This window comes from Sorex fumeus, unplaced genomic scaffold (assembly GCF_029834395.1).
Source record: "Sorex fumeus unplaced genomic scaffold, SorFum_2.1 ptg000072l, whole genome shotgun sequence".
NCBI lineage: Eukaryota > Metazoa > Chordata > Mammalia > Eulipotyphla > Soricidae > Sorex > Sorex fumeus.
This window is the reverse complement of record NW_026606129.1, coordinates 41,647,288-41,663,550: the sequence shown is the minus strand read 5'-3', so window position 1 is coordinate 41,663,550 and position 16,263 is coordinate 41,647,288. Positions and strand designations below refer to the sequence as shown.

General features: G+C 59.2%; 2 protein-coding genes across 2 annotated transcripts; both read left to right on the top strand.

The window, feature by feature from the left end:
- Positions 1-6,092: 6,092 nt before the first annotated feature.
- Positions 6,093-12,977, top strand: LOC130037863 (xin actin-binding repeat-containing protein 1-like). Its single transcript, XM_056129837.1, has 3 exons — positions 6,093-6,120; positions 9,126-12,474; positions 12,890-12,977. The coding sequence occupies exons 2-3, from the start codon at positions 9,172-9,174 to the stop codon at positions 12,896-12,898; spliced, it is 3,312 nt and encodes a 1,103-aa protein (XP_055985812.1). The 5' UTR covers positions 6,093-6,120; positions 9,126-9,171; the 3' UTR covers positions 12,899-12,977.
- Positions 12,580-15,820, top strand: LOC130037864 (xin actin-binding repeat-containing protein 1-like). Its single transcript, XM_056129838.1, has one exon. The coding sequence runs from the start codon at positions 12,814-12,816 to the stop codon at positions 14,380-14,382; it is 1,569 nt and encodes a 522-aa protein (XP_055985813.1). The 5' UTR covers positions 12,580-12,813; the 3' UTR covers positions 14,383-15,820.
- Positions 15,821-16,263: the final 443 nt, after the last annotated feature.

Sequence of the window (16,263 nt, the reverse complement as noted above, 5' to 3'; positions counted from 1 at the left end):
ATGCCCCCAGGCCTGGGTCCACTTTCTCTTCCATCCAGTGTGAGGGGCCTTGCTCAGCTAAGGGAATCTTTGAAGTCATGGTCCAGGACAAGGCCTTTGTCTTTGGACAAAACACCTGGTTCCTGCACAAGGGAAAAAAGAAGAAAAAAAAAACATGCATGTGGACTTTGACAGCAAAGTAGCGGTGGCAGGAAATAGTTGGGTTGAAAGGAAATGCAAACCTGAAGATCACAATTCCTCCTAGGATCTGGAGCCAAAGGTCCCCAGGCCTCTGTGGCAAGTGGTGTCACTCAGGGAAGGCTGGCATGGAGGTGGCCTGGGGCTGCCAGGAGAGTAAGCCTAAAAGGGTTGGCTTGTTTGTTTGTATTTCCCTCTGGCCTGGAGCGATAGCACAGCGGTAGGGCGTTTGCCTTGCATGCAGCCAACATGGCCGACCCGAGTTCGATTCCTCCTCCCCTCTCGGAGAGCCCGGCAAGCTACCGAGAGTATCTCGCCCGCATGGCAGAGCCTGGCAAGCTCCCCGTGACGTATTCGATTTGCCAAACACAGTAACAACAAAGTCTCCAATGGAGACGTTACTGGGCCCGCTCGAGCAAATCGATAATCAACGGGAGGGCCTTTACCTTTACCTTTTACCTATTTCCCTCTGACAGGCTGTCACTTTGCCCTGATATACCCAAAGAAGACAGCACTTTCGTTGCTCTATACCAAGACTTCTGAACGGACTGTCCCTACATCCCTTTAATCCTAATGCTTAAAAGGTCATACAGATTCTGCATGGAGGAAGAAAGCAGGATTAGAGCAATGGTAACTGGCTCTTCTGTGACCCTCCTTGTGTAAAACAGATATTTTCCAATCCCACAGAGCAGGCAGAGAGGGAACATTCCCAATTAAAAAAAAAAAAGTCATGTGGGGGATGAGAGAGTTTCTCCCATTTTTTGTTAATTGATTAATTTTTTTTTTTTTGTACAGCAGAGCCTGGCAAGTTCCCCGTGGCGTATTCGATATGCCAGAAACAGTAACAATAACAGGCCTCATTCCCCTGACCCTGAAACAGCCTCCAATACGGCAGGCGTTGGGAAGGACGAGTAAGGAGAGGCTGCTAAAATCTCAGGGCTGGGACGGATGGAGACATTACTGACGCCCGCTCGAGTAAATGTAAAAGGATGACAGTGATACAGTGAATTAATTTCTTTTTTTTTTTTTTTTTTTTTTTTTTTTTGCTTTTTGGGTCACACCAGCAATGCACGGAGGTTACTCCTGGCTCTGCACTCAGGAATTACCCCTGGCGGTGCTCAGGGGACCATATGGGATGCTGGGAATCGAACCTGGGTTGGCCGTGTGCAAGGCAAACACCCTACCCGCTGTGCTATCACTCCAGCCCCCAGTGAATTAATTTCTTAATTAAATCAGGGAGTTTCTCCTTATATGGTCCTGCTAAAAAAACAGATGGACACAAAATTCACCTGGGGGCTACAAATTATTCCAGGAGCTAATCCACAACTTTGGGGTTGGGGTGGGGGTGAGGGCTTCAAGAGACACATGGGTTCTCGGGCAGGGATCAGATCCCAGCATGCTGCTCCACCCCTGCCCCGAGATCCCCATTTTGAACAGATCAATCAATCAGTAAGGCCGTTCCATCTCCAAGTATTGATTCCCACCTCCTTCTCCCCAGAGGGCCTCACAAGGAGGTCTGTGGGTCCTCCTGGAATAGACGCCTGCAAAGTCCTGCAGTTCGGCCCCCAGAGGCCTTGCTGCTGGCCGCGTGACACTGTGAGACTGTCCCACACGCTCCCAGGCTCCCACGTTCAGAAACTGAAAGTCCCGGGTTCTGGGAAACCCTTCAGAGCCCGTGACAAGGATGGGTGTTTGCCCCTGCCACCCAGGACGCAGGGCACAAAGTCCACTTTCAAGAAGCCTGGAAAATGCAGCTCAGAGCCGAGGCAGGAAGAGGAGCAGCAACAGGCTCCCAACTTACAGGACCTGCTGCCCCTTTACAGAATAAAGGACTGACACCCCCACCCCCACCCCCAGGAGCCTGCATTCTTGCATCTCACTAACAGAAAGCGCCCCTACTGGAAATTGGAGACTATTCCCCGCCCAACCCACACCCACACCCACAACTGGCTCCAGCCCCCTGTGGCCTCCCCCCTTTGGGAATCACTTGGGCTTTCAGTGATAGCACAGAGGTAGGGCGTTTGCCTTGCACGCAGTCAACATGGTCGACCAGAGTTCAATTCCTCTGCCCCTCTCGGAGAGCCTGGCAAGCTACCCGTGATGTATTCAATATGCCAAACACAGTAACAACAAAGTCTCCAATGGAGATGTTACTGGGCCCGCTCGAGCAAATCGATGATCAGTGGGAGGGCCTTTACTTTTTTACTTTTCAGTGACTTTAAGATGCTCTTGCCACAGCAGTGGGGATGACTTGCATTGTCCAGTAAGACATGCAAAGGGTGGCCCGTGCCTCCACAAAGCACTAAAATGAGGTGAGTGTGACGAAGGAAGCAGACGCTTAATTGTAGCTTGTTTTAATCCACTTAAATTTAAGCTAGGCTTGTGGATGGCAGTAATGCAGTAGGCTGCACAGTGCATTCATCAAAACTCACCACAGGGCTTAGGAGACAGAGCCAAGGGCTGGAGCTCATGCTTTGGTTGAGGGACCCTGGGTTCTATCCCAGCACCTAAGAGTGACCCTGAGGCACCAGCCCAGAGTAGCCCTCGAATGCCACCAGGTGGGTCACCCCTCCCCAACAGAGAAAACCAGCTAGGTGGTCACTAGGTGGCCGAGTGGCAGAGTCTTAGATCTGATCCCCAGCACCACCGCATGTGGCCAAGTGCCATCATCCCCCACCACCAACCAGCAGGTGAGCCTGCAAACAGTGAGAAGATTCTGCCCTAAGGCATCGCCTGAGGGTGAGTATGGAAGTGAATGTTTTTCCTCTCCTCCCTCCGCACCAGCAGGGGCTGCTCCTGAAAGTTTGTCATTGATCAAACCCCTGCAGGCTGGAACCAGCACTTCCCTGGCCCCCAGGTCTCAGGGACTGGGACACAGTGACTGGGCCATCCCGCCTCCTGGGGGGGGGGGGGCCAGAAACCCAGGTAGCAGGAGTGCCCCCCCCCGGGGGGGCGACTGTGACTCAGTGGAAACAGTGAGCAGAGCCTGCCCTCACTCCCTGGCACCAAAGGCCCAGGCTGCATCTGCATCCACTGGGCCACAGAATCTGGGCAGAAGGCCACGGAGGATGAGCTGTGGACGGGTCCTGCTGGCCCCGACACACTGGCTCCTGCTTGACTCCAGAATGCCCCGTCTCTTGCTCCTTGGACTCTGGGCAAAGGAGCTGGCGAGCTGGCATAGACACCCCACACACACTCACACACACACACCCTGATCATAACCATGACACACCCCCTCATACTCCCATATACCCATACACACATACACATGTACACATACACACACCCTCACACACACCCCTATACCCATACACACACGCACATGCACACACACATCACACACATGCATATATCACATACACATCACATATATACACACATGCGCCACACACCTATACACATAACCATGCACCACACACACATACACAACATGCACTGCACACACATCACACACACAGCACACACATGCATCACACAAACACACACACCACACATATATCACACACATACATACACATGCACCACACACATACACACATAAGCACCACACACGCATGCACACATATCACATATCACACACACACACACATCACACACACGTATGAGAGATAGAGAAGCAAAGGCAGAGCCATGACAGGTTCATCAAGAAGCTAGACCTAGGTTTCGGTTCCAAAATTCCTGGGATTGAGCACAGATACCTGGAGCTGAGTCATGATTTCCCCAAAGTGAGATAGCCATGGTGAAGTCAACTAAAGATTACCGATCAGATTCAGGTAAGGAAGTCCCCCAATATCACGATCACGATCACGATCACGACCACCCTGTTGTTCGTCGATTGCCTCGAGCAGGTGCCAGTAACGTCTTCTTCGTCCTAGCCCTGAGATTTTTTTTTTTTTAAAGTGCCATATTCAAGGCTTTTTCAGGGTTAGGAGAATGAGACCCATCATTGTTACTGGTATTTGGCATATTGGGTATACCACGGGGAGTTTGCCAGACTCTGCCGTGTGGGCATGTTACATTTGGTAGCCTGTCAGTTTGACCAAATTAGGAATGAGATGATAAGATGATAAGATGCTTCCGGGAGCTGAGTGTGATAATCTCTGGATCCTGGCCGTTGTTGGAGTTACACGGCAGTTGGTGGGTGTAACTGTCTAGTTACTGGCAGGTCCAGTCCCAAACTGTGCAGGCTTGGAGATCTCAGCCCCGGGTCCCACACACCTGGGTTCCTCTGTCAGTTCTTTTATGCGTGAGGCTCATCCAAGTGTGTGGAGAGTGGTCCCAGCATGGCCTTGGCTGGGCCCCGGTGGTCTTCAGCTGTTGGGCCCTGGTGGAGACAGTCAGGCATAGGGTAGGAGACTCTGCCTTGTTCTCTCCCAGGAGCTGAGTGTGATGATCTCTGGATCCTGGCCGTTGTTGGAGTTACACGGCAGTTGGTGGGTGTAACTGTCTATTTACAGGCAGGTCCAGTCTCAAACTGTGCAGGCTTGGAGATCTCAACCCCGGGTCCCACACACCTGGGTTCCTCTGTCAGTTCTTTTATGCGTGAGGCTCATCCAAGTGTGTGGAGAGTGGTCTCAGCATGGCCTTGGCTGGGCCCTGGTGGTCTTCAGCTGTTGGGCCCTGGTGGAGACAGTCAGGCATAGGGTAGGAGACTCTGCCTTGTTCTCTCCCAGGAGCTGAATATACAATATACAATATACAATATACAACCCTTATATAACTCTTATGCAACCCTTATGTAACTCCCAACTTCTAACCAATCAACTAAGTACGAGTAGTGGAAAGCCCCACAGAAAGTCCCTGTTGTGTGTTTTGTTGTATAATGTTTTGGTATAAAAGCCCCTCACATTTGAGACTCGGGGCCACTCGTTCCAAGTGAGCCAGACGAGGGCCCTAGCTTAAGCTAACCAAGCTAGCCAGTGAAGATCCTTTGCTTATTGCATTGCAACTTGTCTTCATGTCATTCCTCTGGGGAGATCTCTGCCTGGTTTAACAGATACACTCACTTCACAGACACACACACACACACACACACACACACACACACACACACACACACACACACAGAATCTCTGACCAGAAATTGACGACTTCAGGGTCAGAAATAGCCATGGTCAGGCCCCAGGGGCTGCCCTCCCTCCCCTCCATTCCCAGAGTGTCTGGGCCCTGAGTCAGAGAGCAGGACCCAGATAAACAACACTCAGAGCTGTTCTGTGCAATGCCAGGCTGAGGGACCCGGTGATGGCCCCAGCCTGGAAATTCCTCTTTCCCCCAAGTCACGGTGACTGCGTAGCCCTGAGCTGAGGGGCTGGGGGACGGTGGACAGGGGAAGGGGCTCTTCCTAGAGCCAGCTGTTTGGTCAGTGTGTCTCCTCCAGCCTCCCTACACCCTGGACGTCATGGCGGGAAGAGTCACCAACCAGTTGGGAGCAGGGTAGTGGGCTCTCGGAAGAGGGGGTGGGAAGGGAGGGGGTGTGTCTCACATCCCTCTTTATTCATCCCCCCAGAATAGCCCGGGACACCTGTAGCCCACGCTCTCCAAATGAGTCATGGAGCTCGACCCTCGATGAATGGGACCTGGCCGCCTCTTCCACTCCACCCCACTACCGCTGCCTCCCCCCCCCCCCCACAGAAAGGACAAGTAAGCAACTCCTCAGGAGAGACTTCCACAGACCCTAAAAATAACCCAACCACTTCATACTCTCAACTTAGACTCTCGCCCCACCCCCGCGAGCCCCCACCCCCACCCTCCAGCCAGCAAGATAAAGGCAGCTGCTAGGGCTGGCAGAGGCCAGAGATCCTGAGCCAGGGCAGCGAGAAGGCACTGGACAGAGCCAGCTGAGCAGGACCAGCCCCAACGAGGAGCCGAGAGACAGCGGACAGTTAGGCTGCACCCCCACACACACCCAGCCCAAGCCCCCCAGCAACCAAGCAGGACCCTCAGGTGAGTGAGCTTCCCCGGGCACAGGCCAGAGCTGGGGCCTTCAGGGCTAGCTCCCCACTGAGCACAGCATGTGTCAGGGGCAGCTCTGGCCGGGGGCCGCGGGGTGCTGCACCTGGATGGGGGAGTAGAAGAGGCTCTGATATGAAGACCCCACAGGGAAGTTAGGGGTGAGCGAGCCTGAGCCCCCTAGGAGCCGGCACAGGCCTGAGGCGCGAAGAGGGACAGGCTGGTGCCAGTGTGGCTTAGTCCAGGAAGGTGCAAGTGGTGGCCTGGAGTTTTGTTTTTGTTTTTTTTTTTAAGTACAGGCAGAGCCTGGGAAGTTCCCCGTGGCGTATTCGATATACCAAAAACAGTAACAATAATGGGTCTCATTCCCCTGACCCTGAAAGAGCCTCCAAGAAGGCACCGTTGGGAAGGACGAGTAAGGAGAAGCTGCTGAAATCTCAGGGTAGGGACGAATGGAGACGTTACTGGCGCCTGGTCGAGCAAATCGATGAACAACGAGATGACAATGACAGTGATACAGTGATACAGGCACAGAGGGGGCTGTAGTGACAGTAAAGTGGGTATGGCACTTGCCTTGTAAACCTTGATGTGGCTGGTCCGGGTTCAATCCCTGGTGGCACCCACTATGGTCCCCAGTGTACTGCCAGGAGTAGCTCCTGAGCACAGAACTAAGAATAAGCCTTCAGTATCGCCAGGTGTTGCCCCCAAACCAAAAGAATAAAATAAAATAAAATCCAGGGATAGACCTTCTCGGGCTTCAGGCTCTTCCCAGGCAGGCGTGGAGGAAAGAGGGATGGAAGTGAAGAAGTAGGATGGGGGGCTGGGGGGCTGGGAGCAGGCTGACTGGGAGTCGCTGGGACAAGCCCGTGCCCAGCTGCTGTAGGCAGAAGTCTTGGCTTAACTGGCTCTGGAATGTCTCCTTGGGCTGGTTGGAGCCTAGGATCCAGGCTGGGGTGCAGACTCCCTCCCCGAGGAAGGCCTTGAGGGGACATGGGCAGGTGGTCTAGGCGGAGCAGACCTGAGGCCAAGGTGGGGTCACCCTGAGCGATGGCCCAGCCCTAGACGGTCAAAGCCAGGGGAGGGGTGAGGGGCAGAGAGCTTGCCTTGCATGTGTGTGGCCAGGCTCTGGGACACTTCTTGGGGCTCAGTCCCTCTATCCTAACAAGGGTTCCGGTTCTGAATTCTACTCTCCCACTATTTCTGCCCTGCCAGTGGGCACAAAATTTCAGTCCCAAGGATCTCAGCCCAGCAGGGGGTAGGGGGTGTTTCTAGAACCAGAAACAAGCTTCCGACTGCATGGGGGGCCAATGACAGGGCCTTGCTTTCTTTGGGGCCTCAGTTTCCCCACCTGAGCAGAGAGGAGGCTTGACTCAGTGGCCTTAGGTCTGACCTCCGTGGACACTTTGATTCCCAGAGTTGGGAGCACACACAGAGATGCCAAGGGTTCCAGGGGATGGGACGCTGGTGTGCGCTGCCTCTGTTCCGGTCAGCCTGGGGAATGGACTTGCTGGCCTTGGGGAGGGTCCGCATCAGTGTTCAGAGGCCAAATGACACCTCCAGGGTGGCTCCCTCAGCCTCTGATGCATTCGTGGGAGCCGGGTGAGGGTAGAGCAAGGCTTCCGTCGCCCTTTCTTCAGAGGCAGACGGGTGGAGGGGTCCTGCCCTACCACCATTACCTCCCACCCCACCCCACCCTAAGCCCCAGTGCCCATCTACCCTGCCCATCAGGGGCCGGACCTACTCCTGAAGCAGGAGACAGGATGGGGTGGGGGACCCCCACCCCCAAGGCACCTGGGGTCTCCGGTGAATGTGGGCCTGACCCCTCCCTCTCCAGTCCAGCGGGGCTGCTGGCCAAGACCAGGAGTCCTCCCAGCTATATTTAGCTCTGGGCATGGAGCCGGGCAGCAGATCGTGGAAGCGGGAGGGGTACGTGCTTCCCATTCCTTCCTTCCCTCCCCCCTGGCCTTGGGGGACCCTGATTGCACCTGTCACCAAGCTGATAAGACACGCAGAGGACAGAGAGCAGAGAGAGGCCTGCGAGCAGGAGGGCTTCTGGGAAGGGCAAGGAGCCTGCTCGGGAGCTGATGGACTGGAAGGGACCAGAGCGAGAGTGCCCGCTGGTGACCAAACGGCAGCGCTGGGGCCCTGCAGAAGCAAACCAACAAAACATCTTCCCCACACCCGCTCCGGGGCGCCTGCGGGGAAGGCTGTCCTCTCATTTCTGAGGTGCCAAGTCCCACATCGGGTCTAGGAGCCTCACCTGTCACTCATGCGTCAGCATCTGAGCCTTCCTTGAGCCCAGTTTCTGCCCTCCCCCCCCCCCCACCCCGCGAAAGATCCAGCCTCTGGCCCTGCCAGACAGTGTGGGTGGACAAGTGGCCCCTCTCTGAGCATCCTCAACTGCTTCCCACTTGCCCTCAGTAGGATGGGCAGCAGCCCGCCATCCTTCTGTCTGCCCCGACACAGCGAAAGTTGCAGGACCCTTGGACCATTGGAGGTTCACGGGGGCCTGACCGCCCCCAATCCCCCGAGAAAGGGGCACGTGCGCCCCCTGGTGTTCAGATCAGGAATTGCCTCCTCATCGGGGATCCGCTCGCTGCCCTGCGGCTGGGAGAATCCCAGCGGTCAGGATTCTCCCCCCTATTCCCCCCGCCCAGGGTGGGTCACTCATCTGGATGTGTGCCAGGGAAAACCCCACTACAGCAAAAGAGGGCAAGGACGGGGCATGCCTAGGCTCTCCCCTGGCACTCTGGAAAGGGCAGCGCTCCGCGCTTCCTAACTTCCAGACTTATCTCCACCCTACCCCCACCCCCACCTGCAAGGTGGGCTCAGGGAGGTCTGGAGAGGGACAGACCTCTTGTGCACGTGTCACCCAAAGGCCTACCCTGCCGTTTCTCCCAGACTCCAGCTTCATGACACCCCCTCCCCCCGCAAAGCCCCACCAACCCCCCCCCCGCAACCCCAATCATCCCCGCTGCCCTTTCTCCACCCCCACGCAGGAGGACGGCGCTCGCGAGCCGGTATCCCCCCACGTCGACCCCCAGGATGGCGACCGCAGAGGACCTGCCCCTGCCGCCCCCCAGGGAGGCCTTCTCCAAGTTCCAGCAGCAGCGGCAGGCCAGCGAGCTGCGGCGCCTCTACCGGCACATCCACCCCGAGCTGCGCAAGAACCTGGCCGAGGCCATGGCCGAGGACCTGGCCGAGGTGCTGGGCTCCGAGGAGCCCATCGAGGGCGACGTGCAGTGCATGCGCTGGATCTTCGAGAACTGGCGGCTGGACGCCATCGGCGAGCACGAGCCGCCGCCGGCCAGGGAGCCGGTGGCCGGCGGCGACGTGCAGGCCACCTCGCGCCAGCTGGAGGCGCGCGCGCTGGGCAGCGGCGCGGGGTCGGCGGCGCCGGGCCCAGCCGGCCCGCGGGTCGCGGGCGGGGACGTGGGTGCCACCCGCCGGCTGTTCGAGACGCGGCCGCTGGCCGAGCTGGGCGGCGCCCCAGACGGCGGCGAGGACGACGAGGCCCCCGAGGTGCCCTCCCAGGAGCCGGCGGCCAGCGGCGACGTCCGGGGCACGCGGCTGCTCTTCGAGACGCGGCCGCTGGACCGCCTGGGCTCGCGGTCCTCGGCCCCGGAGCAGAGCCCCCTGGAGCTGCGCTCCGAGCTCCGGGAGCTCCGCGGCGACGTGCAGAAGACGGTGAAGCTGTTCCAGACCGAGCCCCTGTGCGCCATCCGCGACGCCCAGGGCGCCATCCACGAGGTGACGGCCGCGTGCCGCGAGGAGGTCCAGAGCCACGCCGTGAGGACCGCGCGCTGGCTCTTCGAGACGCAGCCCCTGGACGCCATCAACCGCGACCCCAGCCAGGTGCGCGTCATCCGCGGCATCTCCCTGGAGGAGGGGGCCCGGCCCGACGTCAGCGCCGCGCGCTGGCTCTTCGAGACGCAGCCCCTGGACGCCATCCGGGAGTTCGAGGTGGACGAGAAGGACTTCCAGCCGTCCCCCGACCTGGTCCCTCCCGGGCCCGACGTCCAGCAGCAGCGGCACCTGTTCGAGACCCGAGCGCTGGATACTCTCAAAGGGGGGGAGGAGGAGGAGGAGAAGGAGGAGGGGGTCGGCCCGGAGACCCCGCCCAAGGAGGCGGTGGTCCCCGGGGACGTGCGCTCCACCCTGTGGCTGTTTGAGATGAAGCCCCTGGACACGCCCCGGGACCAGGTCCAAGTGGGTCACCTGCAGCGGGTGGGCCCCCCGGAAGGGCTCACCTCTGAGCATCTGCCCAGGGATGACCCCTCGGCCCCGTCCCCCTCGCACAGCGGCTCCCAGAGGGAGGAGGTCAAGGGGGACGTGAAGACCTTCAAAAACCTTTTTGAGACCCTACCTCTGGACAGCATCGGGCAGGGGGAGCCTTGGGGTCAAGGGAGGGTGAGCGAAGCCAAAGGACCTGAGTGTGCTGGACAGTCTCTGGCCGTGGGGTCCACGGTGTACGCCCTCCAGGACAGCAGAGGCCACCTCCACGCACTCACCTCGGTCAGCAGGGAGCAGGTGGTGGGCGGGGATGTGCAGGGATATCGGTGGATGTTCGAAACCCAGCCCCTAGACCGGCTGGGTCGGAGTGCCAGCACCGTGGATGTGGTGAAGGGCATCACCCGGCAGGAAGTGCCGACCGGGGACGTGGGCCTGACCCGCTGGCTCTTCGAGACGCAGCCCCTGGAGGTCATCCACCAGCGGGAGCAGCAGGAACGACAGGCGGAAGAGGGGCAGGTTCAGGGGAGCCCCCAGCCAGAGGCACCCCCTAGGGGAGATGTGCAAACTATCCGGTGGTTGTTTGAGACGTGCCCCATGAGCAAGCTGGGGGAGAGGCCAGGGTCTGAAGCCACAGAAGCCCCCAAGGCAGAGGCAGGGGCGCGTTCTTGCACCTGGATGTTTGCACCCCAACCCCTGGACAAGCCCGAGGATGCCAGGGAAAGGCACCTGCAGGTCCACCAGGTGCAGGCTGGGAACAGACAGACAGATGGACATGTCTTTGAGACAGAGCCACTTCCGGTCTCGGGCCAACCCTGCGGAAGAGGACTGGTGCGGGTCTGCAGCCGTGTGGACATCCCATCGGGGCAGGTGTCCCAGTGGAAGGAGGTCTTCCAGGCCCTGGAGGCAGGCCAGCGGGAGGCCCAGGTGTCCAGGGCTGTCCCCGAGCCTGTGCCTGCCGGCTCCGTGCACAAGTTCACCTGGCTCTTCGAGAACTGCCCCATGGGCTCCCTGGCAGCCCAGAGCCTTCAAGGGGACAACCTCCAGGAAGAACAGCCAACGGGTCCCTCGGAGCCCAGGGCTCCAGAGAGGCAGGAGACCGCCGCCGAGGGGACACTGCGGACCCTGCAGGCCACGCCGGGCATCCTGCACCATGGAGGCATCCTCATGGAGGTGTGTGGGCCCGGAGAGCTCTGCCTGGCCAAGTTCACGCTCCCAGGTCCTGGGCAGGGGCTGCCCCGTGTCCGCAAGGAAGAGCTGATGTCTGGCGAACTGCCCCGGATAGTCCGCCAGGTACTGCGTCGGCCAGACGTGGCCCCGCAGGGGCTGCTGGTGCAGGAGGACCCAGCAGGTCAACTCCAGCTCAGGCCTCTGAGGCTGCCCGCTCCGAGCAGCGGTGGGAATGTGGAGGACATGGATCCTGAGCTCCAGCAGCTGCTGGCTTGCAGCCTAGGGAGCTCGGTGGCCAGGACAGGGCTGGTGATGCAGGAGACAGAGCAGGGCCTGGTGGCTCTCACCGCCTACTCCCTGCAGCCCCGGCCCAGCAGCAGGGGCTCCGAGAGACGCAGCGTGCAGCTGCTGGCCAGCTGCATAGACAAAGGGGACCTGCAGGGCCTGCAGTGTCTGCGCTGGGAGCCCCCGGCTGAGTCAAGCCCAGAGCCAACCAGTGAGGCTGCCCAGAGGCCGCTCTCCACTGAGAGCATCATCCGTGTTCCCCCTCTGGACCTCAGCCTAGGGCAGCAGAAAGGCCCCGGGGCCGCTCCATGTCCCCCACAGGCCACGGGAAAGATCGTTTCTCAGACCGAGGAAGGGAAGCAAGAAAGGAGCCGCACAGGCCAGGAAGAGGCCAGCTTGGAAAGAGCCAGGACGATGTCCCCAGCACCCGGCACCCCGGATCTTCAGGCTGCCATGCAGAGCCTCCGGCTGGCCACGGCGGAAGCCCAGAGTCTACACCAGCAGGTTCTAAACAAGTACCAGCAAGGGCCCAGCCCTGGAGCCGCCCCTGAGCCCTGCCACAACGGTACTCCACAAGCACCGACCAAGGCCACGGGGACCACCCAGAGCAACACCGGGCCTGTGGCTGGAGGTGACCCCAGGATCCCAGCAGCCCCCAAAAAGGTCAGTGGGGAACCAGACGCACTGCCTGAGGGGAGGGTGACTGTTGAGAGTGGCGTCGACACAGCTCAGCCTGTGAGGACCTTGGAGTCATCTGGGAGTGGCCAAGCCTCTGAGAGGGAACTGGTATCCCGGACCCAGGAGGCTGCCTGCTCGGTCCAAGCCCCCGGTCCACTCCAGGGAAGTCCTGGAGAGAGACTTGGGACTGGGTGGGAGGTGCCTGGGGGGTATGCTCAGAGGGCCTGGGGACCACCAGGCAAGGCCAAGGCAGGAGGTAGCCCAGGGAGCCTCCAAGCCACAGAGACCAGCTTGAAGGAGGCCCCTCTAGCCCACCACGTGCTGATGTCCAAGCCCTGGGCTGCGCCGGCCTGCCCACAGCCCTGTAATGCCTCTGTTCCTCCTCCTCCTCCTCTCCCAGCTGCGGTGACAGAACCTGATTCCCAGGGCCCAGCCCACGATGACAAGGACTCCATCGAGCAGGCCTGCACGCCCCAACAGGATTCCCTTCTCCACTCCCTCCACAGCCCTGCTGACCAGAGAAACCCCGGGGAGTCCTCAACAAAGACCCCCGAACTGGAGTCCACCGTGCCCCCCAGAAAGAAGCCCCCACTGCCCCCCAAGCCTGCACACCTAAGCCAGCTCCCTCCTCCCCCGTGGCTGCCCAAAGCTCTGTTGTCCAGCGCCTCCAAGGAGGTGGAGCAAGGAGACTCCAGACAAGGTGAGACCCCCACGGCGTGCCAAGGTCACCCAGCTCCAGCCAGATGCTCCAGTGGGCACAGCCAACATGGCCCCAAGTCCACGGGCCCCAAGAGTCAAGCTGCAGGCAGCAAAGAGCCCCCCAAGCTCTCAGGTCTCAGCGATGACCCCACTTCATGGCAGCCAGGCCCCAGCCCTCCAGGAGAGAAGCCAGTGGAAGGACCCCAGCCTGGGGCCCTGGAGAGCCCCAAGACACTGCAGGGAAGCCAGCATGAGCTGCACGGCCTGCTGAGCCAGGTGCAGGCCCTGGAGCGGGAGGCCGCGGACAGTGCGGACATCACGGCACTGCGGGGGCTCTTTAAGGCCGTCTCTCCACCGGGAGGGGTCCCTCCAGCTGCCCCCAGCAAGCCCGAGGTCTCAGTGGACCAGGCCTTCGGGGAGCTGTCAAAGGTCAGCACAGAGGTAGCCCAGCTGAAGGAACAGACCCTGGCCAGGCTGTTGGACATCGAGGCAGCCGTGCACAAGGTCCTCAGTTCCATGTCCAGCCTGCAACCTGAGGCTAGCAGAGACCAGGGACCCCCGAAGGACCCAAATGCCTGCCGGGTCAGCGTTGTGGACTACAGCGGAGCCAGGCCCAATGGCTCAGGACAGGAGCTTAGAGATCAAACTACCATCAAGAGCCAAACCGAAGGCACCTGCCATCCTGAGACGCCCGGTCAAGCCCAGTACAGAAACCACCCAGAGGCCGGAGTTCAAGCTGGCTTTCGGGCACCTTCCACCCGCGGGCTGGAGACACTGAAAGAAGGCTCAGGCCTCCCTCAAGCCTGGCCTTCCACCAGTGATCCCTCCTCCTCCCCAACCTCCATGTCCAGAGGATCAGCCTCTGGGAGGCTTCCAGTGGTGCCCAGTCCTAGGGGCAGCCTCCATGTCTCAGGGAGAAGCAAGGACCTGGATGTGGGGCAGGTGAGTGCAGGGTCAGGCTGCTGCCCGCACTGCGGAGCCAGGAGGTCTGGGACTGAGACATGTGCTGGTGTGGACGAGTCTAGGGCCACGGGACTGTCCTCCTGCAGCACCACAGGGCAGGCAGGGCTGCCCGGGGTGTCAGGCCCCCACCCAGAGCTCCAGGCCCCCCCGCTGCTGAGGCAGCTCTTGCCCAGTGGCCTGGCAGAGGCCGGGTTGGGACGTTGTAGTCACTCCCTGCCAGCTGCCCAGTGACACGGGCCTCTCTTTCCAAGGCCCAAGTGCTGAGGTGGTGCCATCCTCCTCCTCCACATGAGGCAAGGACAGGGAGAAAGTGCATCTGTCTCTGTGGGGGAGCACATCTTAGGTGTCCCCTCACACAAGATCTAGCTCAGGCACCCAAAATTCACCCCGGTGAGACCACCACTGCAGGGGACAGAGTCCTTGGAGTGACCCTCCACCCCCAGCCTGTGTTTTTTTTTTTCCATTCAAATGGCTGCAGGGGACGTATGTGAAGTGGGGAGACGAGAAACAGCAGCCTCGAGAAGGGGGTCTGCCGCTTCCCTCTCTGCCCATCTCAGCCACCCAAGGGAGTGCCCGGGGAAACCTAGAACTGGTGGAAGTCTGCGATGAGCCCCTGCACGATGCAGGCCTCATGGCTCCCCAGCTCCACCAGGCCTGGGGTCAAGCTGTGCCTGGGGTCCATTTGCTGTGGGAAATGACCCCTGCCATCAGATTTCTCATAGAGCCATGGCCTCAGACTGGAGCGAGGAATTGCTCTCTGCAGGAAAGGAAAATCAATCCTAGACCTTACCCAGGCTTTTCAGGTCCACCCCCATAGAAAAAAAGAGTTTCAGGCAGAGTTGAAGAGTGAAGTAAAACAGTTTGAGATTATAAGGAAGAAGAAAAAGAGAGACAGGGTGGGGGGGAGAGAAAGAGAGGGAGAAAGAGAGAGAGAAAGAGGGAGAAAGAGAGAGACAGACAGACAGAGACAGAGACAGAGCACAGAATACACATCTCAGGTGGAGATGCAGGCTGCCTTCAAGACTGGGGAGGTGTCCCACTTGCCTTTGCAGAGTTGTTTTATATAGTTTTTTTTTCCCCTCTAAGCTTTCCCCTCATGTGGCTGTCTACTTAGATAAGAGTCCACTGCTATGGCATTATCGAGGGGAAGAGCTTGAAACTTTTGGTGTCCACCTTCATGTCCTTATCACAGCCCTTTGTTTCTGCTAGAACTTCTGGGGCGGAGGGGGCAGGGAGAAGGGGCAGCCTTCTTGGGGCCTGTGCTGGCGCCACTTAAGAGTCTTATCAGACCTCAGTTCCTATGTCCACAAAGTGGGTCCAGCCCTAATGCTTTTAGCTACGGGGCTAGTGTTAAAGTAACTTCTTCCAAATCCCCGCTTGGTTTTATTATGTGCCAAGAACTCGTTGCCAGCCCCACCCCTCCTGCTTCAGAACTGTTCCTGGAGCAGCTGCTCCTTGATTCCTGGAGAGGACAAGGCCACCTGCGAGCACGCGGGAGGGGGCTCTGTTTGGGCTGGCCTGAGGGTCCCCCTCTGCAGTCCCTCCGGCTCCAGCTCCACTGTCATGCAGTCAGCAAAGTCCCCACATGCCTGAGGGCCGCCTCTCCACCCCCACTGCCCAGACTCTGTGCCCGAATGGGAAGAACACATTGTGAATAAACCCCGGTGTGACTCTCCCCTCTGTGTGTCTGACTGTGCATCTGTTCGGAGTCTGGGTTCCTGCTGCGGGCACAGAAGAAACGGCTGTTTGCTCCAGGTTCCCCATTTTCTAGGCAACGGTAGTGTGGGAAGGCCCTGCCATTCTTGGCTGGGAACCAGAAAAGCTTGCCAACTCTGAAAAAAAAAAAGGGGGGGTGGAGGGAGGACAGGGAGATGACTCAGGGGGGCTGGAACACAAGCTTTGCCTGCAGGAGGCCCAGATTTAATCCCCCATGCTGCGTGGTTCTGAGCACCACCAGTAACAAGCCCAGCGCTGGAGTAGCCCCTGAGGGTGTGGTTCCCCCTAAAAGCTTGCCAAGTCCCTGCTCCCCTCACACAAGCTGACATATATGCACGGATGCCCCCCTATCTCTGAGCCCCACTCCTGAGTAGGGTCTGCTCTGGTCAGGGAGTG